At 46.3% G+C, this 13,362-nt stretch overlaps 1 protein-coding gene and 1 long non-coding RNA gene across 4 annotated transcripts in view; one reads left to right on the forward strand and one right to left on the reverse strand.

Moving 5' to 3' along the window:
- Positions 1 to 12,092, forward strand: part of glra3 (glycine receptor, alpha 3) — a 50,839-nt gene extending 38,747 nt beyond the window's left edge. The window contains exons 8-10 of one of the 3 annotated variants that reach the window (XM_085161759.1): positions 3,113 to 3,262; positions 4,454 to 4,582; positions 7,171 to 12,092. In XM_085161759.1, the coding sequence (XP_085017885.1) occupies positions 3,113 to 3,262; positions 4,454 to 4,582; positions 7,171 to 7,497 (606 nt within the window). In that variant the 3' untranslated portion in view covers positions 7,498 to 12,092. Of the gene's footprint in view, positions 1 to 3,112; positions 3,263 to 3,354; positions 4,583 to 7,170 lie in introns of those variants that run through there. The other 2 variants (XM_085161760.1, XM_085161761.1) reach the window with 2 other exon arrangements.
- Positions 1,298 to 13,320, reverse strand: LOC146516069 (uncharacterized). Its single transcript, XR_014874407.1, has 2 exons — positions 12,436 to 13,320; positions 1,298 to 12,342 (listed from the first exon to the last, which is right to left on the reverse strand). It is a non-coding gene; the product is annotated as an uncharacterized LOC146516069 (long non-coding RNA).
- Positions 13,321 to 13,362: the final 42 nt, after the last annotated feature.

Genomic DNA, 13,362 nt, shown 5'->3' on the forward strand with positions numbered 1-13,362 from the left:
GTGCGACATGTTGTTCGTTGTGAGGCTGTAATGATGACGCGGTTCACAGTAGGCGGTCCTCAGCCGCCGCTGCGTCCAGCAGAGGTGATGCTGCACGTCTTCTCTTCTCTCCTGCAGATTCATCCAACCATCCATCTTTCTTTCCTTCCCATCACAGACTCAGTATTTATTTCTATAGCACATTGAAAAAGGCTGGTGTCCATCAAAGTGCTTCACACGAGGCAGATTCCAACGAATGGCAACAAAAACAGGTTTAGTTACAGTTACAGTGACAGTTACAGTTACATAGCACACATGCAGACCGGGTGGAAGTCTGAACTAATTAGCTTCAAAGGTGGAACGGGTGAGTGTTTAAATGATTGACATGCGGAGTTTAGGTGCAGCCACTGCAGAAGCTCGGTCCCTCTGGTCTTTGTTGCACTAAGAGCAGTTAGTTAGAGGATCTCTTGGGGCTCTACACATCGAGAAGGTCTGCTAGGTGAGGTCTCTTTAAGCTTTTGGTTGTTGGTGGTTTCCTACATATGGATAAAAAGCTCCGCCTGTGTTTCAGCTGCAGTTGACTCAGGCATCTGTGGGTAGGGGGAGTCACAGCATCATCACAATATTTAGTTTGCAATAACGATAAAAAGGATGTTCTTGGTGCTGTCAGCTCGCAGGCACGAGCGTCTGTGTGTAAATAAATGATGATTACCGTCACTGATGATACGCTACCTAATTCAAAGTGTGAACCTCTCCCAGCTGCCAGCAGCGCAGCGTTACAGTGCAGCTATTCAAACGTCAGCGCAGAAGAAACCGACTCTCACTCTGCAGGAGAAAGTCCTGCTTTTGCTCCACGGAGCTGCATCAAGAACTTAAATCCACCTTTTGTCTCGTGGAGCCTGCGAGTGATGCTCGGTGCACATCACCAGCTCTCAGCGTCTCCTCTGCTGCTGTAGGACAGCTGTTGTTTTGTCTCATTCACTGACGTATTAAACTTGATCATTGAAGCTGGAGTTTTGTTCCAGGCCAGCGAGGCAGGAGTTCATCCCACCAAGTGTTAAAAAATAGAATAATATTCATTCAAACTGTCCGTCTGTCTGTCTGACTCTTCATCTTCCAAACATGTTTCTGTACTTCTACCGTTCAGTCCAATTAAACACAGCTCAGCCTTCAGAGCAGCCACATCACCGTGTGCAGGCACTTCAGTTGGTGTTTGTGGAGGTGTAGCTGCTCTGCTGCAGAGTAACATCTACACACCTGCTTCAGCCGCCTCCATCCCAAAGTGCTGCCATTCCTACCCCAGAAAAACAAAAGCGCACACTCAGCTGTTAGCAGTGTTGGGGAGTAACGGAATACATGTACCGCCGTTACGTATTTAAAATACAAAATATGAGTAACTGTATTCCGTTACAGTTACCGTTTAAAAAGGTGGTATTTAGAATACAGTTACTTTGTTGAAATAAATGGATTACACGGCGGTACTTCCCTGTTTCATATTGTGGCGGGTCAGGACTGTTTGGGTTTTGTTTGACAGCTACGTTCTGTTGTTCCAGGCAGCGTTACGGTTGCCATGGTTACAGGGTGACGCTCTCTCTCTGCGTGTTTCCTGGGTGAGAGAGGCCTTTTGTTGTTGTTGTGCTAAGCTAACAGGCAGAATGCTACAGGTATAGCTCTAAAGAATGTAGCATCATGGGCAGTGTAGTCCGTGCTGCAGGGAGAATGGACTGCCATACACGTTATGTGTCTGTGAGCGAGGGAGGGAGAAAAAGGAAAAGTACGAGCTGTCATCGAGCAGAAACGGGAGCTGGAAGCATGTAAATATAATAATAACCACTGCAGCCAAGAAGAGAGCCTGACGAGCCCAGTTGTAAGTAAGCTATTAAGACTCGACTGTACACCGTGTTCGTGTTTTCCTCTGAAACAATAAGTTCTGTTGGAGCAGCCTTTCAACGCCTCTCTCTGTCTCTGCTAGCAAAGTTGACCCAGACAACAAAGTAAAGCTAGTTTTCAGCTACGAGCCGACACAGAACCCACCGTATTAGCCAGAGGTCCCTTTACTACGGTTCGGAGCCGCGGACCTTCAGTAACAGTAATAAATCACAGCAATAGTACATTCATGTAGTTGTAAACAGCATGATAATATATTAAGTAATCCAAAGTATTCAGAATACGTTACTCTCATTGAGTAACGTATTCTGAATACGTTACAGAATACATTTTGGGGCATGTAATCTGTAATCTGTAATGAATACATTTTAAAGTAACCTTCCCAACACTGTCTGTTCATGATGTAAAACCTCACAATTCAGAGCAGCTTCTACCACAGCCAAGACAAAGCTGCTGCATCCACTCTGGAAACAGCTGCTGAAGCTGAGGAACACAAAGCCTGCAGACACAGGGGTCACACAGTGACCCAGGAATGTTTTGGGGTTTTCGGGCGATGTGATTGGTCGAGTGGACAGGGGCTTTACATGTTAATGTCTCATCTGGAGTTTGCTTTGGACCAGGTTAGGTCTGCAGCAGATGTTACCATGGTGATGTGCTCCTCCATCTTACCGGATGTTTTGCACAAACCGAAAAGTCTGTTTATTCCACACATCATGCGTGTGGCAGAGCGTGAGTGAGAACAAGCCCCACAGTCCTGCTCTGGTATCGTGTATGCATGAGGAACAATCAGACACGGAGCGCTCGTTACATAAGCCTTATTAACTCATCAGCACACTCATCCCTCCCTCACATACTGTACACACACACAAAGGCCGAACAGCTGTGTGTGTGTGTGTGTGTACATGTGTGTGTGTGTGGAGGTTAGGAGGTTTCTCATGTTTCCAGTGCTTAACAGAGCTTTGCACTCCAGTATGTTACATGTGTCTGAATAAGTCATCGTTTCATAAAGGAGGGCAGTTACATCTTTTTGACACCACGGGCGTCACAGCAGCGCGCACACACACACACACACACACACACACACACACACACACACACACGCACACACACGCACACAGCTGCAGCCCTGAAATAAAGTCTATAATTATTGCAGAAAAATGAAACATCTGTGCAGAGTTACGTTTGAGACTCACTGCACTGACGGTGAGCGCCTCCAGCCTGCTGAATGAAGTGTGTGTGTTTACAGGTCTCCTATGTGAAGGCCATCGACATCTGGATGGCCGTGTGTCTTCTGTTCGTCTTCTCTGCGCTGCTGGAGTACGCCGCCGTTAACTTTGTGTCGAGGCAACACAAAGAGCTGCTGCGCTTCAGACGGCACAACAAGAACAAGACCAAGGTACAGAAAAGTCCCACACACCGCACAGCACAGCGAACGCAGCACCATCCAGAGTGAGGAACACCTACACACAGTGTGACCTGCATCCACAGACTGATGGACCGCTGTGTGCTCTGGGCCGAGGCTGCCACCGTGTGGTGACATGTTGTTATTGCAGCGTTCTGCTCAGAGACGAGGTGAGAGAGGCCCAGATCCAATCCGGCTCGCTGTGAGGAGCTCCACGCTGTCCAGGCTGAGCCTGAACACTGACAGCAGCACAAATCATTCATCGTGGGAATTTTCAGCCAATGTTTAGAGTTCAGGAAAACTTTGACGCTGCATCCAGGAAAAAAATCAACTTCTGTTATTTAAATTTTTCATGTATCTGTGCAGAAGTCATAAGTACACTTTTGGCTCATCCCGGGGTGGAAAACTCCCTGAAAGATTTCAGAATAAAAGTCTGGATTAGCTTTAAATGTGTGTCACGTATAATCCTGCACACATCTCGTTTGTTTCTATGGAAACACTTTTGAAATGTGCTGACTCGTTATTTTTATTCTCATTAGAATTTATAGAACGACAGAGATGTGGGAGCATGTCAGACGTGGATTTATTACTTCCATCTGACGTTTGAGCTCCCATCGGAGAACAGCTCAGCGTGGAGCGCCAGGTCGGGTTGGAACTGGGCCGGACAGGGAGGAGGAATCGGTGCTTCTCGCTCCGCATGTTTGAGTCATCTCGCTGTATCGGTGCATGACGCAGCATCAGTGCGATGATTCTGTGTTTCTGCAGCCATCCAACCCGGATGAGCCTGAGCTCGGTGCATGATCACGACCTTGGCGGGCTGGAACATCAGCATTCAGTCAACTCGCCAACACAAACGTTGACACGTCCTGATGAAGCACGGACGCTCTGTGAACAGAGAGCTGCAGACACACTAAGTTTACACGTCAGAGGCTTCGTGTGAACACAATGAAATAAAAACAAACACATTTTGGGAAAAAAACACATAAAAAATCATTTTACGGTTGATTTAGCACAAACACGAGCGAACACAGACTGCTCGTGTAGCAGCGTCTGATGCAAACCCATCAGCATTCATATCTGTGCGAGCAGCTGAGCGTTGACTGGATGGCTGAGCGGCCCAGCCTGCACTTTTTCTTTTGTTCTTCCTTTTCTTTCTGTTGACGTGTGCATGCTGTCGGTCGGTAGATCAGTGGAGGCGCGGTTGATCCGGAGGAGCTAGCCGAGTCCCTTCGTCGTGTTAACACTGACAACGGCCTCAAAGCGGCAGACCCTCTGTACGGATCTATGACCAACGTCTACGCCAACAACCACAGGGTAATGCCACGCTGCATGTGTGTCTGTGCGCATGTTTCTCTTGCATGAGCTCCATCAGTCTGACACTTTTCACACAGCAGCTTCATGAATAAGACAGGATGTGTTTCTCTGATGTGTGCAAGCCTGTTTCTGTGGTTTTAATGACGTGTTTCCAGATGAGTGAGCGTGTGAAACTTCAGCCTCCTTTCTTTCAGTTTAGAAGTCGGCTTAAGGTAGCTGAGCTTGACTGTGCTCAGAAACGTCTTCAGCTTACAGAGTGTGTGTGTGTGTGACCAGACAAACACACGGTCGCTCAGTGACGATGAACAGCTGGAGGCTGGGACATTATCTCCCACAGACAGTGACATCACTGTTGATACACGGGCGTGGTTTTTACATGATGATGTCATTCATTAAGGGAACAAAGGTGTCCACACCTGCCTGTCCTGAGTGTAACCTGATACCTGCTGTTTGTCTCATTGTTTCCAGCATCAAAGCATCTGAGTCTGCTTTAAGTCCAACTTTGACTCGGACGCTCCAGAACCTTTATTTTGTCCCTTTGAGCCAATCAGAGGCGGAGCTGCTGGTTCCTGCATGGTTCCCTGAGTCACAGCAGAGCAGCCAGACCGCCACACGACCGCCACCGTGGCTGCTGCTGCTGCTGGGATGTTTCTGTCTGATGCAGATGTGGCTCAAAGCTTCCAGAAAGTTCAGCTTCTGTCTCGTCAGCCCTCAGAATATCATCCTCCAGATGTTTGTTGGCAGATGTGCGACGAGACTTTGTGATCTTCTTGGTCAGCAGTGGTTTCTGACTCTCCCATCTTTGCCCCGCCTCTTTTTTACTGTTGAGTCATGACCTCTGACCTTAGCTGAGCTTAATAGATGTTGTTCTGGGCTCTTCTGTGACCTCCTGGATGAGTCGTCGATGGTTTTCCAGGCTCTCAGCGTGGGTCGCTGGAGTCCCACAGCCTTAGAAATGTCTCTGTAACCTCTCAGGCTGATGATGTCACTGACTTTGCTCCTCAGCTGGTCCTTGAGATCGTGGCGTGCTGCTGTTTGAGAACTTTCAGTCTGCTTCAGGTGGTGTTCGTCTATTTTAGTGATGGCAGCAGGTCTGTCAGTAATCAGACCTCGTGATTTGAAACGAGTTACTTTTTCAGGGCAGGAGGGTTTGGATACATACAGCTGTTTACTGATGACTGACACATCTCTGCACATTTAACTGAAACTGCAGCTGTAACACCTAAACTAATCTTTAGCTTATTTTTGTGAATTAATGGCTCCCAAAAACATCTTCATCCTTATTATGATCTCATATACAAACATTTCTCGTCACATTTCTGCCTAAGATTTGACTCAAAAGCACACGGCAGGTGTAAAGATACCTTTTGTAAGTTTAACTAAAGCTTTCACCACCAGGGGGCAGAGTTTAACCCTTTAAAACCAGTCGGAGCAGCACGCTCTGTTTTGCGTAACTATTTTTAAATCCCGGTAGCTCTGCAACCACGTGAGCTAGTGCAATAATTTTTTTTGCATATGAAACTGGAGGAGTTGTACTTCCATCTTATGCCATCAGCTTGTCCTCGGTCACAGTTTCCTTCCACATATAACTTTGCAAAAACTGCATAAAAAGCACTTGCAGCAACAAAAACATAATATTCCAGAAACACGCTTTGCTGATCCGATCAGCTGTTCGTAACACTTCCTACGTTGGAATAGACGTCAGCGTGAACTATCGCATGTCCTCCATGACCTGCCCGAAACCGGAAGTGACGTCATTTTTGCGGAAATGTAGTTTTTTACCATCAGGGCCTCATGAGCCTATACTGGTGTTTTTAAAAGTTATCTTTGACTTTATGACTTTCTGTGTCGTTTCTGGGATGCTTAGGACTCATATTGCACTGCTGGAAATAGTTTATTTTGATGCATATGCTGCTTTTTTGCAAATTTGCATTATAATATTTATTTTCGTTTTTCCTGCAGTGTATAAAAATTGGTGTATTTCAAAAATAAAACTATGAAGACACTCAAAATAAATTTCCTGTGGTGGGAAACTATTTTGTGCAACTTTTTTGTATTTACAGTTTTGAGGGATAAGCCTCTTAAATTTCTCTAACTAGAAATATATGTTAAAAAAACAAAAACGATTTTCAATTTTTTTGTAGTTTATTGCACTTTTTTGCAATTTATGTAATTACTATGCACTTAATGCAGACATATTATTAAAATCTGGCTGTAATGGTTGTATTGATGTATAGCAACTTGAAATGCTCCCAAAAATGGCTCCACAGCATGTAAACATATAATATAAGCTCTGGCGGACTTGGTTCTATGGTCGGTCTTAAAGGGTTAAACTCTGAGGTAATATTATTAGAACGAGCTCCTAACGACTCGTTGCACTGCTGGTTTCTCGTTAGCGCCTCACAGCTGTTGTTCGTCTGTAGGTTTCAGAAGGTTTTAAACAGGAACGTAGAGAAAGTAGCTCCGAGCTCTTCTTCGTTTTGGTGCCTCGCTCAGAGGTCAAACCGGTGAACAGATTCACAAATAACCTGTGACCCCCTACCCCTTCCTCCCCCTGCTCCTCCTCTTCCTCCTCGTCTCTCCAACAGGAAGGGGGGGCACACGAGAGCAGGCCGACCCCTGCCGCCGCCGTGACCTCCACCCCGAGCAACAGCAAGGAGTCGAAGGCCAGCGCCAACAACGCCGTGAGTGCGCTGAACACGCCGGGAGCCACGGCGCAGAACGCTACCCAGAATGCACCTGCAGCAGCCAGCGGGGGTAAAAGCACGGAGGAGATGAGGAAGCTGTTCATCGACCGAGCCAAAAAGATCGACACTGTGTCGAGGGCCGGCTTCCCGCTGGCCTTCCTCTTCTTCAACATATTCTACTGGGTCCTGTACAAGATACTGCGGCACGAAGACGTGCACAAGCCGTAGAGACAACGAGAGATTATTCAGACGCAGGCGCACGAACATCTGCATTTCCTTTTCCATGAACCCCTGAGAGCCAATCAGGATGAAGGATGGATGAACTGGATCTGAAAACCACAGAAAACTTTTTTAAAGGTTCATCTAGTTAAAAATAATCTTCTGATAGTCTTTGATACCAAGTCTGTGATGTTGAAATTAATGTTGTTGAAGAGTGCGTGGCCGACGTAGCAGAGAGCGCTCCACGTGCCGGGATCACGTCCTCCACGTGCAATTCATTCTTTTCCAGTCTGATAATATTTTAGTGAAAATCTGACCTGCCAAAGACGAAGCTGGTTCAGTTAACTGAAACCAGCTCGATCAATAGCGTGAAGGATACTGTGACTCACGGCCAGCTGAGCGTAAGTGCGAGAAACTGCAGTTCCTCTAATGGCCTCTAGAGGGTGTCGCCTGTAGACTCGTAGACCAAAGGAGAAACTGGCATGTTTACAGAAAACATCCAATCTGGTCTCTGTAGCTGATTTCACCCTTTGTAACAACTCTATCCATTTAAACTGTATTAAGGCTTTGCATTGTGAGGGGCGTGGCCTCGTGATAAACAGGTGGGTGGAGACACAGGCGGTGTATCAGTCAGCACAGCCTGCAGCTTCACTTCCAGCTCTGCTGTGTTGTGTGTAACAGGTGTGAGGATTAGACGCTGATGCAGTCTCAGCGATCACAGGTCTGCTATCAGCTGAACGTAAAACTTCTGGAAGCTTAAAAGTATTTAGAAAAATAACCAGTAAAAAGACGAGTGTGTAGATATCCCGTGTGCTGGCCAGCTCCGGCCGAGCTGATCAGAAACCGCCTGGAAAGAATCCGAGTGAAAGCCACAAACCTGAGGAGGACTCTGATGTCAAAGCCTTAATGTTTCCATTCTGGCTGCCAAAGATGAAGCGATCACATGAGCTAGCCTGGTTAGCAGACTGCATGTAAGGGTGTGGCAAAACAAAGTGTCATCCAAGTAAAAACCTTGAATTTCGCTCACCAGATACGACTCCAAGCACAGTGACCTCACAGCAGCCATGTTATTGGTCACATGATGTAACAAACAAACACAGTCCAGAGGTCCAGTTCAGGTGAAGCTAGCAGCCGCCTGTGTCGCCATCCACCTGCTGCAAAGGCGGGAGTCTATGGGACTGGCTCCCTGCCTCTAGTGGACATCAGAGGAACTGCAGCACTGGTTTCATCTTTCAGCTGAAGAACAAAACACTTGAGCTGCCCAGTTCAGGTTTCCTCTCCGTTTAAAGTGACGCTTGCAAAAGAAAGAACAACCGAACAAAAGCTGTGCGTCTTTGGCAGCTTTCTGTTACTCAGCATCTGTGAGTCAGCTTTGATGCACCCACTGTGAGAGTTGTCCTTTCTGCACTGATTTCCCCCCTGACACGCTGACAACGCCCTGATGTTTCCATGTGTCATACATGCTTACGCGACCCACACACTCAAACCTCACTGCATATGTCAGGAGTGGCCGTCCCACGCTGCGGTGGCGGCGGCGCAGTCACACTGGAAGCCCACACTCACTCCCTTTAGGAACATGCGAGCAGCTAGACCCAGGTTCATCCGTGTTGTCATCACATTTCATTGTTTGTGCAGACGCGCCGTGCGACAGAGTTTTGACATTTGAAATTCATTTGGAGAGTCGCTTCAGCTTTGTGACTTTAGTTCAGCTCTGAAACGCAGCGATTCTCTGCTTTGCTTGTTTTTGGGATAAATTACTGCTGGCTTAGGTCACTTTGACCGTTCACGGAGTTTCTTTGGAATTTTGTTGTGTTTTCTAGGAAGCAGTGTGGTAACTTTAATTACTTTCAGCTGCTGACATGAGCAGCGAGGGGGGAGCTGCAGCATTCAGTCATCTGCTTTTATATCCTGCTGCAGTCATTTGGCACGTTTAGCCAGTTTCCTAATAATGAAACCTCATGTTCACTGACACTGTGTCACAGTGACCTAATCGCTGCAGCAGCGCAGGGAGAAGGCTCCAGGTTTGAGGACTCTGCAACGAGGCGAGATTAACCAAATGTTGTTCAGGTGTCTCCTGTTCAACAGGACTCGGTTAGTCGTGGTCAGCCTGTTCCAGCTGTGATGCCAGTTTAGCCCTTTTATTTGTTTTTGAGAAATCTTTGTTTGTTTAAAGCGAACAGAATATTTCTGTGATGGTGGCACAGTCTCCTCTGTGCTGTGTGCAGCACTCCTGCTGGAGAACCAGCTTCACGCTCAGGCCACGTTTGTCCAAACTGTTTCCTGGAAGGATGTTCAGTTAGCTTAACACGACGCCGTAGCTGCGTTATTTACATCAGTGTTTCCCTCCCAGAAATATTTGCATAGTTGTGATGAAAACAGCCTCTCTGCAGGACGACGACCGTCTGCAGCTGCGTGCAGACTCTGCATCACATCCTGACTGTGCACGTTTGCGTCATGTCTCTCATTTCTGTGCTTGTGTCCATCGTCTTAGTCCACAGTCAGATGTGCTGATTACTGCTTGGTATAGAGTTAGGACACAGTCGGTGTGGAAATCTACTTGTTTTGATGATGTCACAGTTGCGTTGCTGCTTTATGTGCTTTGATTTTGTGTTTTTGGTCAATTTTATGCAGCATGTGTTTCAATCGGCTTTCAGGCTGATTTTCAGAGAGTGAAATAAATTCAGATTTAGCAGCTCAGGTTCAGAAAGGCTGTGGTACAGGGAGATGACACTGTGACGTAACACGTGTGTAATCTATTACATATTCTTTTGTATTGGAGAGTAAGTATCGGAATTTCAGGAGCGGGACCACGCCTCTATATCGGTTCCCGCAGTTCTGCAAGCTGATCATTCTCGTTTACGTGCCCCTCCCTCCCTCCTTGTTCTCCACTCTTTAACTTCTTCACTTCTATTTAAACACGGGGATCTGCCCGGGAGCCGTCGCCAGTCCCCTTCGAGGCCTTCCCCAAACCGCAGCTCAATTCATGTCAAAGCATCACCTTTACCTGCTAAAACGCTGTCAAACTTAAATGAGGACGTGGGCCCAGCTGTGAAAGATAATTCGTTACATCATCCATTACATTAAAGTAAAGCGGACTCACCTGTTCTGTTAAAAAGACCGTGTTTAGCTACATGTCACAGCCTGTATAGAAAAGATGGATTTGTAACACTGCCAAATGTTTTTAGAGCCAGAAGTGACCGTACTTACAGGAGAAGGTGGTGTGCTAAGTTATTAGCTAATGCTAGCCAGCCTGGTTAGCATTAGCTAAGTTATTAGCTAATGCTAGCCAGCCTGGTTAGCATTAGCTAAGTTATTAGCTAATGCTAGCCAGCCTGGTTTGCATTAGCTACGTTTTTAGCTAATTAGTTATTAGCTAATGACCAGCCCGGTTAGCATTAGCTATGTTTTTAGCTAATGCTAGCCAGCCTGGTTAGCATTAGCTAAGTTATTAGCTAAGCAAGTTATTAGCTAAGCTAGCCAGCCTGGTTAGCATTAGCTGCGTTTTTAGCTAATGCTAGCCAGCCTGGTTAGCATTAGCTAAGTTATTAGCTAATTACTTATTAGCTAATGACCAGCCCGGTTAGCCTGGTTAGGAGTCTGCATCCACAGGCAACAAATACCAGCAGATCACTAAAATCACATTAAAAACCTGGAACTTCAGTAAAACTGTTCAGACTTGTTGGACAGTAACCTCACAGCTGACATTTGATGGTCAGATAATCATTAAAACAGCACAAACACTGTCCAGAGGTCAGTTCAGGTGAAGCCTAGCAGACAGCTAGCAGCTAAAGCCGCCTGTGTCCTCGTCCTATCAGGAGGAGAACGTGTGTATTCTGCTGTGTGAGTCTCTGCGGACTCACTGCTGGACGTTAGAGGAACTGCAGCCTGTGTAGACGTTTACTTCTGTTGGAGCAGTCAGTCACATGTCCGTGACTCTGGATGAGTTTACAGCACTGTTTTCACTCTGTGACACACACACACACACACTGTACATTTGTGTTGTCGGTCCGAGGTTATTCATTTCTTTGAAACACAAATAAGGTTTAAAATCTTTGAACGTTCATATCGATGTGTATCTGAATCTGTGTGCTTTGTTCTTTTTGCTTCTGTTGGGAGACGAACACTGTTTCATGGGCTCATACAGACTGTCTGAATCCAGCTCGGCTCTGGAGCCCCGAGGTCCCTCACTGCATCTGGATACGAAGAAAATTATTTCACAGCCATTAATTTTGCATCTGTTGTGTTTGTATTTCTACTCGCGCTGTGGTGAACGTGTCGATCTGTGGACATAAAGTTGTCGAGCTGTGTGCGTACTGCGAGTCTTTGTTCACTGCACTGTAAAAACAAAGCCGACTGCCGTCACGTCAGAGCCGCTTCGGGTCTGACAGGTTTTATTTCATCACTGCATCCTTGTAGTCGTTGTTGAGACTTTCTCTGCTGTGTTCAGTTTAAAAGGGAAGAACAGCCGTCACACATTCCTTCCACATTCCAGTTCAGAGTGCGCACACACACACATACACACACGTTTTTGTAAAATACGATGTGCATATTTTACATGAAACTCTCTCAGACTGAAATAAACTTGGGAGCCACTTCTTAACAACGATGGTCTGCTGTTTCTTGTTTCTAGTAACCGTAAGAGACAAACGTGCTTCCTGCACGTCGTGTTACGTAAGGCCCAAAATGGCCTCCGTACAAGAAAGTAGTAGCTCTAATATTGACCAGTAACGAACCACCACACGCACACTGCAATAGGTTACACAAGATTTATTTGCTCTTTCTCCGGGTAAAACTACTGGCTGAAGACAACTCTGGCCAGGAAGGCCCAAAGCCACCGCGGTCAGGGTTGTTAGCCTGGTTACAAACAGGGGAAAGGTGGTCACTTGGAAGAACAAGCAGCCAAAACGTATCAATACTGCATCTTCCTCAAAAAGGCTTGCCACCCACCTTTTCAGGCCTGACTTCGTTTGAGGCTGGGTCTCCACATCACATCCTGGGAGCTGGAACTTCCCCAAAACTGGTCCAGTTTCCTTGTCAGGGGCACAGAGAGTCTCCAGTCCAGTGTTTGTTTTCCTGCCTCCCAGCACACCCACTCACATACCAATAAAAACGAGTCCTCCCTCCAACATCCTCAGGTTATTTTAAAAGCAAAACCAGGCCAGGTTAAAAATCTTTTCCGTTAAAATGTGCACACTTCATCCTGGATCTTCGAGGCTTCCCTGCTACACCAGTGTCCCACTAAAAAACAACGACAACGCCTACTTCCTGTTTCCTCTCCCCTTTATAGAGAAGGGCTCCAATCCTCCCCAATCAGCTGTTCTCTGTACTCAACTCCAAATAGCTGGCAGCTGGACTAGAGTAGAATCTCCACTCCCACATGGGTGTGGCCCACACCTCACATCAAACACAAACACCAAAGCATGCAATTAATACAAAACAAAATCTAAAGTAATGCCAACCAAGCTTAGTGGGGGATTCTCTCCATCCTTTTCCACCATGCTATATTCTGTAACAGTCGCAAAGAGGAACTTAGATGGACCGCGCTCCGGTTTTAAAAGGTTAAAGTTCTTCACGAGGGCTCTGCAGCACCTGTAGCTCAAAAAGCCTCAAAAGACTTTAAGATCCAGAGTGTCTGCGATTATAATCAGTCAGAAATTTCATAAAATAATCTCAGAATTACGATTTATTATTTTTGTCTCACACTTTGTCTTTTACATGCTCACTTTAAATGTTCTCTCTTGTGTTTCGCCTACTTGAGTGTGTTTATACCACCTCACTGTTATCTGATAATAAAGGCTAACTTTAGTCCACTATTGGATACGATTAGAGAAGCTCTATCTTGTGATCTTGTGGATATTATGAGCTCATTGCTCT

Source organism: Neolamprologus multifasciatus, chromosome 6 (assembly GCF_963576455.1).
Source record: "Neolamprologus multifasciatus chromosome 6, fNeoMul1.2, whole genome shotgun sequence".
NCBI lineage: Eukaryota > Metazoa > Chordata > Actinopteri > Cichliformes > Cichlidae > Neolamprologus > Neolamprologus multifasciatus.